The 15,388-nt window shown below is 57.4% G+C and overlaps 1 protein-coding gene and 1 non-coding gene across 2 annotated transcripts in view; one reads left to right on the forward strand and one right to left on the reverse strand.

The window, feature by feature from the left end:
- The window catches only part of POLD1 (DNA polymerase delta 1, catalytic subunit), a 22,217-nt gene continuing 6,829 nt past the window's right edge, over positions 1–15,388 (forward strand). Inside the window, exons 1-17 of the mRNA XM_043899899.1 lie at positions 1–108; positions 6,626–6,831; positions 7,202–7,315; positions 9,307–9,453; positions 9,538–9,663; positions 9,758–9,926; positions 10,002–10,083; positions 10,168–10,297; positions 10,769–10,935; positions 11,301–11,405; positions 13,108–13,248; positions 13,328–13,438; positions 13,987–14,178; positions 14,276–14,364; positions 14,448–14,564; positions 14,746–14,859; positions 15,163–15,310. Coding sequence (XP_043755834.1) covers positions 6,627–6,831; positions 7,202–7,315; positions 9,307–9,453; positions 9,538–9,663; positions 9,758–9,926; positions 10,002–10,083; positions 10,168–10,297; positions 10,769–10,935; positions 11,301–11,405; positions 13,108–13,248; positions 13,328–13,438; positions 13,987–14,178; positions 14,276–14,364; positions 14,448–14,564; positions 14,746–14,859; positions 15,163–15,310 — 2,157 coding nt within the window. The 5' untranslated portion in view covers positions 1–108; position 6,626. The remainder of the gene's footprint in view (positions 109–6,625; positions 6,832–7,201; positions 7,316–9,306; positions 9,454–9,537; positions 9,664–9,757; positions 9,927–10,001; positions 10,084–10,167; positions 10,298–10,768; positions 10,936–11,300; positions 11,406–13,107; positions 13,249–13,327; positions 13,439–13,986; positions 14,179–14,275; positions 14,365–14,447; positions 14,565–14,745; positions 14,860–15,162; positions 15,311–15,388) is intronic.
- Positions 5,585–5,657, reverse strand: TRNAM-CAU. The gene has a single exon. It is a non-coding gene; the product is annotated as a tRNA-Met (tRNA).

The raw sequence follows: 15,388 nt of genomic DNA on the forward strand, positions 1-15,388 counted from the left end.
GCGGGAGGGGCGTGGCCCGGCTCGGCGCGCCGCGCCTCTGGGCCTGCGCGCGCCGGAGTCAGGGGTCACGGCGGCGTGGGCTGTGGCGGGAAACACTGTTTGAAGCGGGTGAGTTACGGGAGAAGGGGAATTGCAGGGGACTTGGCCTGGCCGGGAAGTAGGCTTGGGGAGCCGAGTCCGTGGGCCTGAGAGAGGGTTGTGAGAGCTCGCGTGGGGCATGGCGGCGGGAGGGATCCCCTTGGCTAGGGGGCGCGCGGAGGAGGGGCAGAGGCCAGTGGCCTTGGGCGCCTACGCAGGGGCAGATGACGGGGTGGGGGCGTCCCCTCGGCCTGCGGCGGGCGCTGGCCCTGGGCGCCGGGGACTAGGGGGAAGCATCTTGCGAAGTCTTTGGGGCAACGGGTCCCGGAGGCGTTGGATACTCGATGGTGCACGTGAGGGCATGGTGTCATCTTTTATTCTCTAAATACTGAGTACACTGTGCCCAGCACTGCCCTAGGAGTCGAGGCTACAACCCGAATAAGTCAGAGAAAGCCTCTTTCCCAGGGGCAGACAGAGTTCAGTTCAGTTCAGTTCAGTTGCTCAGTCGTGTCTCTTTGCGACCCCACTGACTGCAGCTCGCCAGGCCTCCGTGTCATCACCAACTCCCGGAGTTTATTCAAACTCATGTCCGTTGAGTCAGTGATGCCATCCAACCATCTCGTCCTCTGTTGTCCCCTTCTCCTCCTGCCTTCAATCAGGGGAACCTGAGAGGGAGCGGGTTTGGGGGTGCCACCCTGAGGGCAGAGCTTAGGTGGAGCAAGTGGGCAGGGTGATGTCAGTGTCTCAGGTTCATGGCCCCACCCACTTCGGGAACCTCCTGTTGCCTTTTCTCCCCCTCCTTCCTGCACTTCCCCACCCAGGCCATTCCTGTCCTACTCAGGGCCTTTGCTGGGCACTGGGGAGCTAGTGATAATTCAGTTTGGTTGGAAGAAGGACAGGGAATCTCAAGCCAGAGCTTTCTGAACTAAAAAGAGGCGGCACGAGTCTTTGAGAGCTAAGAGAAGAAATTCAGGGTTCAGGGTGGACTCATGGAGTTGGTGACACCAGAGAAGAATCTAAACTGACACAACTTGAAGTGGCCTGCATTGCAGGCACTCTGCTAGGTGATGCTGGGGACCCAGACCCAGACCCCTGTTTTTTGAGGACCTCTCAGCTGGAAGTTGTCATAGCTTGTGCAGTAATGGAAATGCCCCCAAGGTGCTGTGGGAGCCCCTAGGGGCCGCTGATCAGTGTGGAGGAACTGAACCAGAACTGAGTTTCAGAGGGTGCAGAGGAGTTAGGTGGCCAAGAAAAAGGAAGAGTTCATCCTGTAAACACCTCCCAAGACCAGGCCCCATACTGGGTGACTCTGGGGACCCAGAGCAGCCTCAGCCCTGCCCCGCCCTCAAGAGTTCCCTGTCTGGTGAGGGAGCCAGACACAAGCCCAGGTGATCCACAGCCCAGGATGAGGGCAGCAGGAATCAGAAGGCCCAGAGGTGGGATCTGGCCAAAGCATGAAAGGTGTGGAGTTTTTTGGGGGGCAGGAGTGAATAGATCCATTTGTCATTGTTTAATCGATCACTTGACAGAGGTTCGTGAGCCAGGATAGGGGGTGAGCAAGCAGATGAGTCTGTCCTCCTGTCTCCCCCGCTGGGCAGAGGGCAGTTCACCCCCATATCTCTCCTGGCATCCCGGAGGCCGACAGCCTGGAGCGCTGATCACCAATGGGGCCCTGGAGCCAGTCTGCTTGGGTTGAACCCTGACTCTGCTCCTCTGAGTGAGCCGTGTCACCTCAGCCTTGAAGGTGGCTTCCTGACTCTGGGCCTCCGTGCCAGGCACTGTGTTGGAGAGTTAATAGCAGCACCTGCCTCAGAAGCTTTGGTGAAAGTTCTGAGTTCCTTCCTTTGTGCTGCATTCAGAACATATTCAGAGAAGGCAATGGCACCCCACTCCAGTACTCTTGCCTGGAAAATCCCACGGACGGAGGAGCCTCGTAGGCAGGCTGCCCTCTATGGGGTTGCACAGAGTCGGACACGACTGAAGCGACTTAGCGGCAGCAGCAGCAGAACGTTATTTATTGGGTGTGTACTCAGCCTCAGCCTCTCTCCTGGGGACATGAGATGTAGCAGGAACAGAAGGTGAAATCCTGGCTGTTGCAGCATTTCCATTCTCCTCGCGGGGAACAGACAGTAAACAAGGAACAGGCAGTGGTGCTCAGGCTTGAGCCGCTTCAGAGGCCCCGGAGGGCTCGATCCCACGCGGGTGGCTGGGCCCACCTCCAGAGGCCCTGACTCAGTAGGTCTGGGGTGGGGCCTGACAGCTTCCATTCCCCCCAATTCCCACCAGAAGCTACAGGTGCAGGGCACCACACTTTGAGAACTCTTAACGATCTGATACATCGCAGCAGACAGTGACAAAGCCCAGCAAGAAAAATAAAGCTGGGGAAGGAGTTGGAGAGTGTCAGGAGGGGGCAGTGGGGCTGTCTTTTCAAATTTTTATGTATCTATTTTTCTGGTCGCACCTTGGCATGTGGGAGTTCCATGAGCAGGAATTGAACTCATGCCCCCTGAGGTAGAAGTGCAGAGTCTTTTTTTTCTTTTTTAATGTGAGCCATTTTTGAAAGTCTTTATTGAATTTATTACAACATCACATCTGTTTTATGGAGTTATTTTTTCTTTGGTGGCAAGCCATGTGGGGTCGTAGTTCCCTAACCAGGGATTGAACCGACACCCCCTGCATTGGAAGGTGAAGTCTTAACCACTGGACTACCAGGGAAGTCCCAGAAGTGCAGAGTCTTTAACCACTGGACTGCTGGGGAGGTCCCAGGGGCTGTATTTTGAAGCCGGCCTCACTGAGAAGGTGAAATTGGAACAAAGACCTGAAGGCGGGGAGGAGACAGCCATGGGGATGTCTGGAAAAGAGCATTTGGGTGGGCAGCAGGAGCATCTTGTGCAAAGGTCCGGGGGTAGGAGCAAGCCTGGAGTGTTTGAGAAACAGAGAGGCGGCAAGTGGCTGGAATGAGCAAGGGAGAGGGCGGAGATGGTGTCCCTGAAAGAGAAGGTGGGGGCAGTTGTGCAGGGTCTTGTGGGCCACGATGAGGACTTTTAACTGCATGAAGCAAGAGCCAGGGACAGGCTCTGAACAGAGCAGGGGCGGGATGATCTGACGTACTCATACAATCTCTTTGGTTGCTGAGTGGAGGAAACACTGAGGGGGGCCAGGTGGAAGGAGGGAGATGGGGAGCGGGCAAGGCTATTCATTCAAGATATTCCTTGGGTGTCCCCTATGGGCCAGACACTGTTACTGACACTGGTGATTCTTCAGTGAAGGATACTGCATCCTAGCCCGAGCTGAGCTTATTTTCCAGCAGGGGGAGCCAGACAAACAGCAATGCACCAAATAGAGGCCAACCATCTTAGGGAGCCAGAGGGACCAGCCTGGGAGCTGGGGCAGCTCGGGGCGGGGCGGGGTGGGGGTTGCCGAGAACAGTGCAATTCCTGTCCATTGAAAGGCAGAGCTGATAAATAAATTTGCTGATGGAGTGAGCATGTGGTCTGAAGGGAAGAGAGAAGTTGGGGTGACTCCAAGGTTGTCAACTTGCCGGGAGCTGTACCGAATCAGGGGAGATTGTGGGGTGCGAGGATCAGGTCTGGGGGGAGATCAGGAGCTTGGCTTTGGAGTCTGGGGTGCCTGAAGGGACGTCGCCACAGTGGGCACTCAGATCTGTCAGCCTGGAGCCCCAGCTGAGGTCTGGGTGGGAGACACAAAAGCTAAGAGATGTTATTTAAAGCCATCCCCTGGTGGTCTGGTGGTTAAGATTCCGCTCTTCCAATGCAGGGAGTCACGGGTTCAATCCCAGGTCAGGGAACTAAGATCCCATATGCTTTGTGGTGTAGCAAAAAAAAAAGCGGTGAGGTTGGGTGGGATGCGATGACAACCTCCAGGGAGTGAGTGTCACAGAGAAACGGGTGTGTGACTTAGAGCAAGCACTTGTGGTTAATGCTGGATTCACTTGCCGTTCAGTATTTGCTGCTGAAGCACCCAGAAAGGTGCCAAGCTCTGCCCTGCACCCCTGAGAGGGGGCACCCAGGGGCCCCTTTCTTCTCATGCTGGCTTGCCTGACAGTGTCTGGGATGGGAGACTAGTCCAGGACCCTAAGTTTGGCTCCGGTGACAGCTGCCCCCCATCGTACCCCATGGCCACAGCCCAGTGACCCAGGGCAACCAGTTGGCCCTCTTCTTCCTCCCCCTTCCAGGCCAGGTCTGGCCACTCTGCGGGGCTCCTGGCAACCCCTCAGCTTCCTCTGCCTCACCTGGGCCTCTCCCCGGGGTCCTAACTCTCTGCATCTCTCTGGCTACTCGCATGGCCGGAGCAAAGGCCTCCAGGCTTGTTCCTTCTGAGATCAGACCACGTGTCTGCACAGTTACATGGGAGGGGCACAGAAGGAGAGTCGGTTCAGATTCTTTCTCCTCATCGAAAACCCGTGTTTGCACGGTCACAGCAGCACCATTCACAAGAGCCCAAAGGTGCAGACGACCCTCACAGGTGAACGCAACGTGAGATAGCCACACAGTGGGGAAGTACTCAGGCATGAAAAGGAAAGAAGCATGGATCCGTGCTAGAACATGGTGGACCCTGAAAACATTCGCAGAGAAAGAAGCCAGACACAGGATTCCATTTCTAGGAAATGCGCAGAATAGGCCAGTCCATCTAGACGAAGTAGATCAGTGGTGCTTTGGGGGAGGGTGGGAGATGCACTGAGTGGAGAGGGTCTTTTTCAGGTGATGACGGTGTTCTAAGATGGACTGTGGTCAAGGTTGCCCAAGTTCTGAATATACTAAAAACCACCAAACTGTACACTTAAAATGCATGAATCGTATGGTATGTGAGTGAGATCTTGGTCAAAGTATCTCCCCACCCCAGCCCCCCAGAAAGCCAGTGTTGCCAGTTTATTACCTACCCTGCCACAATTATTAGGTGAAAAAGCAACATCTTTAGATATATTTTCCCACCACCTTGTGTAAATGTTATTTTTATTTTATGTGTTTCTCTCCAGCTTTTTCTTTTTTTGGCCCCAACTCATGGCCCCAACTATGGGTCATAGTTTCTGACCAGGGATTCCCTTCCTCCAACTTTTAATTAAAAAAAATTCCAAGTCTGCAGAGACATCCCGAAACAAGTACAATGAACACCCATGAACCCTTTGCCTGGATTTGTCGGTTGTGAATGTGCTGCCTCATTTGCTTTATCTTGATGCACGTACACTTTTTTTTTTGGCTGAACTATGTACAAGTTGTAGCCATCATGATACTACAGGATAATGGGAATCAGGCCATTCTCTATGAAACAATACTATTATCTCAGACAATTGTTCAGTTTGTGCAGTTCCAGCGATACCCTTCAGTGCTATTTCTACTTTTTATTTTTTTTTAATTTTTATTTATTTATTTTTTTTTAAAATATTTATTTATTTATTTGGCTACACCGGGTCTTAATTGGAGCATGTGTGATCTTCAGTCTTCATTGCAGCATACAGGATTTTTTAGTTGCAGTATGTGGGATCTATTTCCCTGACCAGGACTTGAACCGGGGTCCCCTGCATTATGAGTGCAAAGTCTTAGCCACTGGACCACCAGGGAAGTCCCTATTTCTACTTTTTAAATCTAAGATCTGGCCTGGGATCACACCTGTCATCTAGTTGTCATGACGACATAGTCTCTCCTTTAATCTAAAACAGTTTCCTGATCTTTTTTCCTCCTCCTTCATGACTTGGACATTTTTTGAAGATTCCATCTCGCAGGCCAGTCTTTACTTTGGTTCGATTATTTCCTACTGATTAGAGTCAGGGTAAACATTTTCATTTTCTTAGAAATTTTTTTTTTTTTTAAAATACAAAAGCTCTCTTAAGTACACCATTCTGTACTTTGCTTTCTCTACCTAACAATGGGTCTTTGAGAGTCCTCTGTCAGTTCATAGAGAGCTTCCTCATTCCTTTATATAGCTGCATAATATTCCAGGGAACAGAATTCATGTAAGTTATTTAAACAGTCCCCCAGGGGAGGACATTTAGGTGGTTTCCAGTCTTTTGGGACTGCAAACAATGCTGCCGGAAATAACCTCGTAAATGCAGTTTTTCATTAGGTGATAGTATATCTGTAGCATAAACCCCTGGATGTTGAATTGCAGCCTCCCCACTTTTTATGCTTTTACTTGAGGTGCAATTTACATGTGGTGAAATGCATAGGTCTGAAGTATACAGCTGGCCGTATAGTACATTTCTACCACCCCGCAGAACAACCTCATGCCCCTTCCCAGTCAATCTCCCCCACCCCAGGAGCAGCCACTAGCCAGACTTTTAGCATCACAGATGAGCATAGTCTATTCTTTTTAAAAATTTTTTAGCTGTACCGCACAGCTTGCAGGATCTTAGTTCTCTGACCAGGGATTGAACCCCCACCCTTAGCAGTGCAAGTATGGAGTCCTAACCACTGGACCGCCAGGGGATTCCGTACTTTGGAGATTTTTTAAAAGGCTCACGGTCATGGTGGGTGCATGGGAGGCCATGGAGAAGACAGCAACCCTCACCTCACCCCAACCTGCCCCACAGGATGGATGGTAAGCGGCGACCAGGCCCGGGGCCTGGGGTGCCCGCAAAGCGGGCCCGTGGGGGCCTCTGGGATGAGGATGAGGCATATCGGCCCTCGCAGTTCGAGGAGGAGCTGGCGCTGATGGAGGAGATGGAAGCAGAGCGCAGGCTGCAGGAGCAGGAGGAGGAGGAGGAGCTGCAGTCAGCCCTGGAGGGGGCGGCAGATGGTGAGACTCAGAGCAGGGGCCCCCCTGCACCCCACCCTTGTGGGGACCCCACACCTGTCACGCCTCCAAACCCTGGAGCTGACCTGCAACCTTTAACTCTCAGCGCCTGGCTTGCTTTGAGCTCCACAAGGGGCTGATCTTTGGCTGTCATGTCAGTAGGCCACCTCTGTTTCCTGTTGCTTCTAACCTTGACCCTTGACCCCTCGATCCCCCTGGAGTGTCTCGCCTGATGCAGACCACCGCCTCCACCTGACTTTCTTTCCCAAATGGGATGCTGCTTGAGGGGTCAGGAGCAGGGTGGGGAAGGCAATTACTTGTTTCCGAAGCAGGACCAGGACTCCATGGACCCTGATTCCCTTCCCCCATCCAGGGCAGTTCTCCCCAACGGCCACAGATGCCCGCTGGCTTCGGCCCACCCCACCCACCTTGGACCCCCAGACAGAGCCCCTCATCTTCCAGCAGCTGGAGATCGACCATTACGTGGGTGAGTTTGGGGATCAGAGGCCTGGTGGGTGGGGGGAGGGGCTGGGTCAGCCGCTCTGGCTCTGTGGGAAGAGATGGACACAGAGGGGCCCCGCCCAGGGCTCTGAGCAGGGGGGACAGGTGGGGCCCGGGAGGGGGGCGTCCTGGAGGAGGAGAGGTCTTCTAACTGAGGCCTGAAGGGGCTGGCTCCTCGCAGAGGGGCGAGGCGTGTGGTGTGGTTTCCATTCATTCATCCGGTCAGTTGGGAACAACCGAGCATGCGCACTGAGGCAGGCCAGGTACCAGGCAGACCAGGTCCCTGCTCCCCGAGGCTCCCGTTCTAGAAGGAGAGGCAGAACAAGAAAGGAAGCGGAACAGCTGTGGTGAGGGTCACAGAGGAGCGTCAGGTGGAGGGGGTGCTGGACCTCGCCTCTTGGAGCTTCTGGAAGGCCCCTCTGAGGAGGTGACAAGGAGTCATGGGGATGTCTGGGAAAGTGGGACTCTGGGCAGGGGGCCCTAAGGAGGGAGCAGGGCTGGTACGTTTAGGGAGCAGCCAGGAAGGCAGTGAGGGGCCAGTGAGGACCTTAGCACTCCGCTCTGAGTGAGCTGGCCTGTCCTTGGCAATGGAGAGACCCCATCTAAGCTCCAGGGGCACTCACTAGTGGTAAAGAATGCACCTGCCAATGCAGGAGATGCAGGTTCAATCCCTAGGTCCGGAAGATCCTCTGGAGAAGGGAATGGCAACCCATTCCAGTATTCTTGCCTGGGAGATCCCACGGACAGAGGAGCCTGGCAGGCTACAGTCCATGGGGTTGCAAAGGGTCGGACACAACTGAAGTGACTGAGCACGCGGCACACACGCACGTCCAAGCTCCAGCTTGCATTTCGAAGGCTCCCCTGAAGGAGAAAGCAAAGACAAGTTACAGGCGGGAAGGAAACGTTTGCAGTCTGTATGTCTGACAGGACCAGTGCTGCAAATAAAGAACATTCAGAAAGAATTCAGTTCAAAAGTGGACAAAAATCTTGGACAATTCGCTAGAGGATCTACAGTGGCAAATGAACACATGAGATGCTACCGTGTCATCGGCTGTTGGGTGAATGTAAATGACAGGCACCGTGAGACACGGACACCTGTGAGAGAGGCTAAAGTGAAATACACCCACAGTACCTCGTGCAGGCGAGGGTGTGGGGTCGGGGTCGGGAACCCGTGTGCCCAGTGGGCCATGGCCTGGCACAGCACTCTGGGAAGCAGCCTGCACGTTTCTCAGAGGCTTCAACCTAGCCTTTTACAGTGTTTCCGGTGGTAATTAAGTTTTTGGTTTTTGCCCTGAGCTTCACTGAGAGATCAGACTTAAACCTCTTACCATAGGGCCCGGCAATTCCGCCTGCAAGATATTTACCCGAGGGAAGCAAACAGCCACATTCAAACAAAAACCATGGGTGTTGATGCTCTTTTTTTAACCACCCAAAACTGGGAACACCTCACACGTCCTGGGGCGGGTGAATGGATAGCCCACCGTGCAGTGCTTCTCCAAAGTAAAGGAGACAAACCACTGACAAGCTTGGCGTGGACGGGTGCCAGGGATGTCAGGCCAAGCGGGAGAAGCCGGCCCGGGAGGGTTACGTACTGAATGACTTCATTCTGTGCATGGTCTCAAAAAGACAAAAGCAGGACGACAGGGCACAGACCGATGGTGCCAGGGGGCGGGCCGGAGGTGGGTGTGATTAACAAGGGGCAGCTCGAGGGAGCTGTTTGGAGTGACGGGACCGTTTGTACCCCAGTTTTGGCGGTGGTTACACGACTCTACCCCAGTGTTAAAGCTCATAACGCTGCCCATGCAAAGTTGGTTCTACTTTTGAAAAGGAAACATTTGATTCACAAAAGAAAGGCGGGTGCTCCCTCTAGCTGTGTGGGGGGAAAGGATGGGACCGGAAACCAGGAGGGAGGCAGGCACACTTTTAGGAGTCCAAGGGGCAGCCCCCCCTTACCCTGTGTTTCCCCCTCTCCCACAGCCCCCGCGCGGCCCCTGCCTGGGGCGCCCCCGCCATCCCAGGGCTCGGTTCCCATCCTCCGCGCCTTCGGGGTCACCGACGAGGGGGTCTCTGTCTGCTGCCACATCCACGGCTTTGCACCCTACTTCTACACCCCAGCACCCCCTGGTGAGTGACCTTGACTCCAAAGACCCCTCCTCGCCCGGCCACCTGGGGATCCCCTGCACGTCTGACCAGCCGTTCTACACCCAGGTTTTGGACCTGAGCACCTGAGCGAGCTGCAGCGGGAGCTGAGTGCGGCCATCAGCCGGGACCAGCGTGGGGGCAAGGAGCTCACCGGGCCGGCCGTGCTGGCAGTGGAGCTGTGCTCCCGGGAGAGTGAGCGCCGCCCCAGGGGTCGCGGGGGCTGGGGGTGAAGGGCCTGGTCAGGCAGGGGTCCCCCTGGGCCGGTGCCAGCACCCTCTGCCCACAGGTATGTTCGGGTATCACGGGCACGGCCCCTCCCCGTTTCTGCGCATCACCCTGGCACTGCCCCGCCTCATGGCACCCGCCCGCCGCCTCCTGGAGCAGGGCATCCGCCTGGCCGGCCTGGGCACCCCCAGCTTCGCGCCGTATGAGGCCAACGTTGACTTTGAGATCCGGTATGTCCCCCGCCTTACTTCTCTCACTTTGTCCCCTCCACCTGCCTCTGCCCACTGACCCTCATCCCCCTGAAGGTTCATGGTGGACACGGACATCGTGGGCTGCAACTGGCTGGAGCTCCCACCTGGGAAATACATCCTGAGGCCGGAGGGGAAGGTATGGGGGTCTCTGGGGCTGAGTTTGGGCCGGGGGAACACAGAGCCGGGACCCTGTAACCGCTGACCCACTTCTTCCCCACAGGCCACGCTGTGTCAGCTGGAGGTCGACGTGCTGTGGTCAGACGTGATCAGCCACCCACCGGAAGGAGAGTGGCAGCGAATTGCCCCTCTGCGCGTGCTCAGCTTCGACATTGAATGCGCTGGCCGCAAAGGTCTGTCCCTGGGGCCTGGGGTCCTCCCTCCCTCCTTCCAGACGTCAGTGATGGGCCAGTCTCACTCCAGGAGTCCCTGCACTTCTTGAGCTCACTCAGGAAGAAGAGAGTAAAGACACAAATGGATGCACCACAAAGGAGGGCGGTGGTGGAGAGGGAAAGGGCCGCTGGGCAGGGGAGGCCTCCAGGGTGAGGGGACAGGCCTTGATGAAGAGGGACGGGTGGGGTATGGGGGTGGGGAGAGCATTCCGGGCGGTGAGAGCAGCCAGTGCAAAGGCCCTGGGGCAGAACCGGCCTGGTCTGTGAGGGCTGGGAGAGACGGGCAGTGAGGGAGCCAGGGTGGATCCTGCAGGGTCTGAGGGCAGTGGGACCACATCGGTCAGACCTGGTGGGATGCAGAGGTGTGCCCACCCAGTGAATCATGAGGGAGCGTCAGGAGTCGGTGCCCTGCCTCCCTCCTCCCCCGTGCAGGCATCTTCCCGGAGCCTGAGCGGGACCCTGTGATCCAGATCTGCTCGCTGGGCCTGCGCTGGGGCGAGCCGGAGCCCTTCCTGCGCCTGGCGCTCACCCTGCGGCCCTGCGCCCCCATCCTGGGCGCCAAGGTGCAGAGCTACGAGCGGGAGGAGGACTTGCTGCAGGTGGCTCTCGTTCCACGCCCCTTCTCATTTTCCTCAGCTCCCTGTGCCCCCACCCCTCCCCACCACACACACACACACACACACACACACACACACACACACACACACACCCCTACACACACACACACACACACACACACACACCCCTACACACACACACACACACACACACACACACACACACACCCCTACCCCCACCCCACCCCGAGGCTGTTTCCTGAGCCACTTGCCCCTCTGGATTCCTTATTTTCAGAGGCACCTGCCCAGTCTTCCTTCCATGGGTGGGAGGGCTCTAGGACTGCTCCTGGGGGCTTCCAGGATGACCAAGATGTCAGCCTGGGTGACCCTGCGTGCTCCCGCCTCAGGCCTGGTCGACCTTCATCCGCGTCATGGACCCTGACGTGATCACCGGCTACAACATCCAGAATTTCGACCTTCCCTACCTCATCTCCCGGGCCCAGACCCTCAAGGTACGGCAGGTCGGGGCGGGGTGCTGCCCTGACATGGGGCCTCAGGCTGTGGGCCCCTGCCCAGCGGCTCCAGAGGCCTCCTGGAAACCACGGCTCTGGCCCCATTCCTGGCCTGCTGAAAGCCTGAAGGTTCCTGTGGCTTTCGCAGAGGCAAGGAAGCGTTCGTGGTTAAGTTAGGAAAGGCTCATGTGAGACTGCCCTGGAGGGCCAGTGGTTAAGAGTCTGCGCTTCCACTGCAGTGGGCGTGGGTTCAGTACGCGGTCAGGGGACTAGGATCCCTCATGCTGACTGGTGCGGCCAAAAAGAAAAGAAAAGGCTTGGGTGTTTGGAAGGGCAGACTGAACCACGAGTGCAGTGCCTCGTTCTCTAGGCTTTAACGTATGTCAGCAAAAACTAAGGAAAAAAGGAAGTTGCTGGCAAAACCTTGATGCTTGAATCTGGTGTGGGCATGGGGGCGTGTGGGTTTGCAGGGTCTGAGGCTCACAGTCGTGTGTGGTCTCTCAGTCTGGAGGCTGGAAGGCCAGTCAGAGTGTCACAGGGCTGGTTCCTTCTGAGGCCTCTCTCCTAGCTTCCTGTCTCCTCAGACATTGTGGGGTGTACCTGGCGCTCTCCCCAGCTCTCCCCTCTGTGCACCAGCGTCCCGTTTTTTTAAAGACCACAGTCACATTGGATCAGGGCCACCCTAATGACCTCATCTTAACTTGCTCACCGGCAAAGACTCAGTTTCCAAATGAGGTCACATTCAGAGGTCCAGGAGTTACGACTTCAGCATCTTTTAGACAAACACACTTCAGCTCCTAACAGGTGTATTGTGTTGTTCAGTCGCTCAGTCGTATCAGACTCTTTGCGACCCCATGGACTGCAGCACACCAGGCTTTCCTGTCCTTCACTGTCTCCCGGTGTTTGCTCAAACTCATGTCCATTGAGTTGGTGATGCCATCCAACCATCTCGTCCTCTGTCGCCCCCTTCTCCTCCTGCCCTCAATCTTTCTCAGCATCAGGGTGTTTTCCAGTGAGTCGGCTCTTCACATCGGGTGGCCAAATTATTGGAATTTCAGCTTAAGCATCAGTCCTTCCAATGGATATTCAGGGTTGATTTCTTGTTTTCTTCCTTTTCTATACATTTGGCCAGTTTCATAATAGAAAGAGCAAACAACCACATTCGGGAGAAGCCCACCCCTGTCAGCCTGGTGTTTATACTCCAGCCTCCGCTCCCCTGCCTTGCCCTCTTCCCCCAGCTTCACCGCTTCCACCCCGGCTCACGCCTGTCCTCCATGCCTGGTCTCCCCAGTCCACTGTCTCCAGTATAGACCTAGCTCTCCATGCGAGCCCCTGCTTGTGCTTTCAACTGGTCGACCCCCAGGCCCCCCACCCCGTGCACCCACTGCTTTCCCAGCAAGCTCAGCATTGTCCCCAAGTCTCTTCCTGCAGCTCCCCGTCTGGGTGCAGCCCCTCAGCCCCTGGGCACCATCCTTGCCTCCTTCACCCCCATAGTCCCAGGCCCCTGACTCTGTCTGTGCAGCCTCCAGTTCGTGCCTGCCCATCCCTGAGGTTCTGTCCCAGAGCTTCCCTAGCCCACAGGGCTCTCAGCAGGCAGAGGGCGGCACCACAGTGGGTGTTATGGGTCATGTGGTCACTGCTCCTGTGGCTCAGCCCTGCAGACCCCCCCAGCCTCCGCCCTCCCTATGTGCTGTGCCCCCAGGTGCCGAGCTTCCCCTTTCTGGGCCGTGTGATCGGCCTCCGCTCCAACATCCGGGACTCGTCCTTCCAGTCCAGGCAGACCGGCCGGAGGGACAGCAAGGTGGTCAGCATGGTGGGCCGCGTGCAGATGGACATGCTGCAGGTACGGCCAGGCCAGGAGGGGCAGCCCTTGCGGGCTCACTTCCCCGGGGCTGCCATCCAACCTGCCCCCCCCGCCGCAGGTGCTGCTGCGGGAGTACAAGCTCCGGTCCTACACGCTCAACGCCGTGAGCTTCCACTTCCTGGGCGAGCAGAAGGAGGACGTGCAGCACAGCATCATCACAGACCTGCAGGTGCATGTGCCCCTGACTCCACCTCCCGAGCCCTCAGACCCCGCCTCTCATCCCCTCAGACTCCGCCTCCCGAGACCTCAGATCCCGCCCCTCGTGCCCTCAGACCCCGCCTCTTGTCCCCTAAGACTCCACCTCCCGAGCCCTCAGACCCCGCCCCTCATCCCCTCAGACCCTGCCTCTCGTCCCCTCAGACCCCGCCTCCCAAGCCCTCAGACCCCGCCCCTCATCCCCTCAGACCCCGCCTCCCAAGCCCACAGACCGCCGCCTCCCGCCCCTTCATCTCCCCACGCTGGCGGCCCTCAGTCGCCTGCCTACCTTCCTGGTCTTGGACATCCCGTGCCTGTTCTCCTGACCTTCCCCTTCACCTCCTGCCCTTGACCTCTGACCTCCCTCCGCAGATGGGAACTGTATCCCTAGCCATTCCTGTGACCTCTGGAGTGGCGACCTCTGTTCCGCTGCCCCGCCCCTCCTAGTCCGCACTAGCCCCTCAGTCCGCACCCTCCTCCCTTCCACCCTGTCGCCTGCCTGACCCCTGTCCCTGTCCCCAGAACGGGAACGACCAGACGCGCCGCCGCCTGGCCGTGTACTGCCTCAAGGACGCCTTCCTGCCCCTGCGGCTGCTGGAGCGGCTCATGGTGCTGGTGAACGCCATGGAGATGGCGCGCGTCACCGGCGTGCCCCTCGGCTACCTGCTGAGCCGCGGCCAACAGGTCAAGGTCGTGTCCCAGCTGCTGCGGCAGGTCAGCAGGCAGAGCCTCGGGCGGCCCGGCCACCGCGCTCCCCACTGAGGGGCCCTGCTCACCCCCCGCCCTTGGGTCCCGCCTTCTCCTTTCCCAGGCCATGCGCCAGGGGCTGCTGATGCCCGTGGTAAAGACGGAGGGCGGCGAGGACTATACCGGGGCCACGGTCATTGAGCCCCTGAAAGGGTGAGGCCCGGCAGAGGGAGCAGGGGGCCAGAGGTGGTGGGTGCAAGGGGGCGCCCGGCCCTGACTTGCCCTTGCACCCCCAGGTACTACGACGTCCCCATCGCCACCCTGGACTTCTCCTCGCTGTACCCGTCCATCATGATGGCCCACAACCTGTGCTATACCACGCTCCTGCGGCCTGGGGCCGCCCAGAAACTAGGGTACAGCGCCTCTCTCAGCACATGTACCCTGAGACTGCCCAGGAACCGGCCAGAGTGGGGCCAGAGACCCAGAGCTAGTGGGGAGGGGAGGGGACTGACGAGAGGTAGAGATGTCCTGAGGGATGAAGAGGAGGAGCTGGGGGGGGGGTGCCAGGTGTCACCCCCACCGTCTCTCATCCAGCCTGACTGAGGATCAGTTCATCAAGACACCCACAGGGGACGAGTTTGTGAAGACATCAGTGCGGAAGGGGCTGCTCCCCCAGATCCTGGAGAACCTGCTCAGCGCCCGGAAGAGGTGGGCCCTTGAGCTCCCCCCGCCCACCCTGCTCTGAGCTCAGGCTTATTGAAGTGGCCTGGAATCCCTCTTCCTCACCAGCGCATGTTGCTGCAGCTGTGTCTCAATTAGAACAAGTCACCCACTGCAGGCAGCTTCCTCCATCCCCTCTGCTAGGCAACTCCATGCAGTGTGCAACCTGCACAACTGTACGTGGCACTCCTTTCCAGAAAGGCACCCGGACCCAGCCCTCTCGTCTCCCTGTGAGGCCTGGGATGCCATTCGAGTGGCCTTTGGTCCCCACGTCCTCCTTTCTCTTCCCAGGGCTAAGGCCGAGCTGGCCAAGGAGACAGACCCCTTACGGCGGCAAGTGTTGGACGGGCGCCAGCTGGCGCTAAAAGTGAGCGCCAACTCTGTATATGGCTTCACTGGCGCCCAGGTGGGCAAGCTGCCATGCCTGGAAATCTCACAGGTAAGTGCACAGTGGCAGATGGAGGGCAGACACCGCCTCTTGGGGAGAACCAGGGCTCAGTGTGGTGGAGGTCAGAGC

Source organism: Cervus elaphus, chromosome 4, assembly GCF_910594005.1.
Source record: "Cervus elaphus chromosome 4, mCerEla1.1, whole genome shotgun sequence".
NCBI classification, from domain to species: Eukaryota; Metazoa; Chordata; class Mammalia; order Artiodactyla; family Cervidae; genus Cervus; species Cervus elaphus.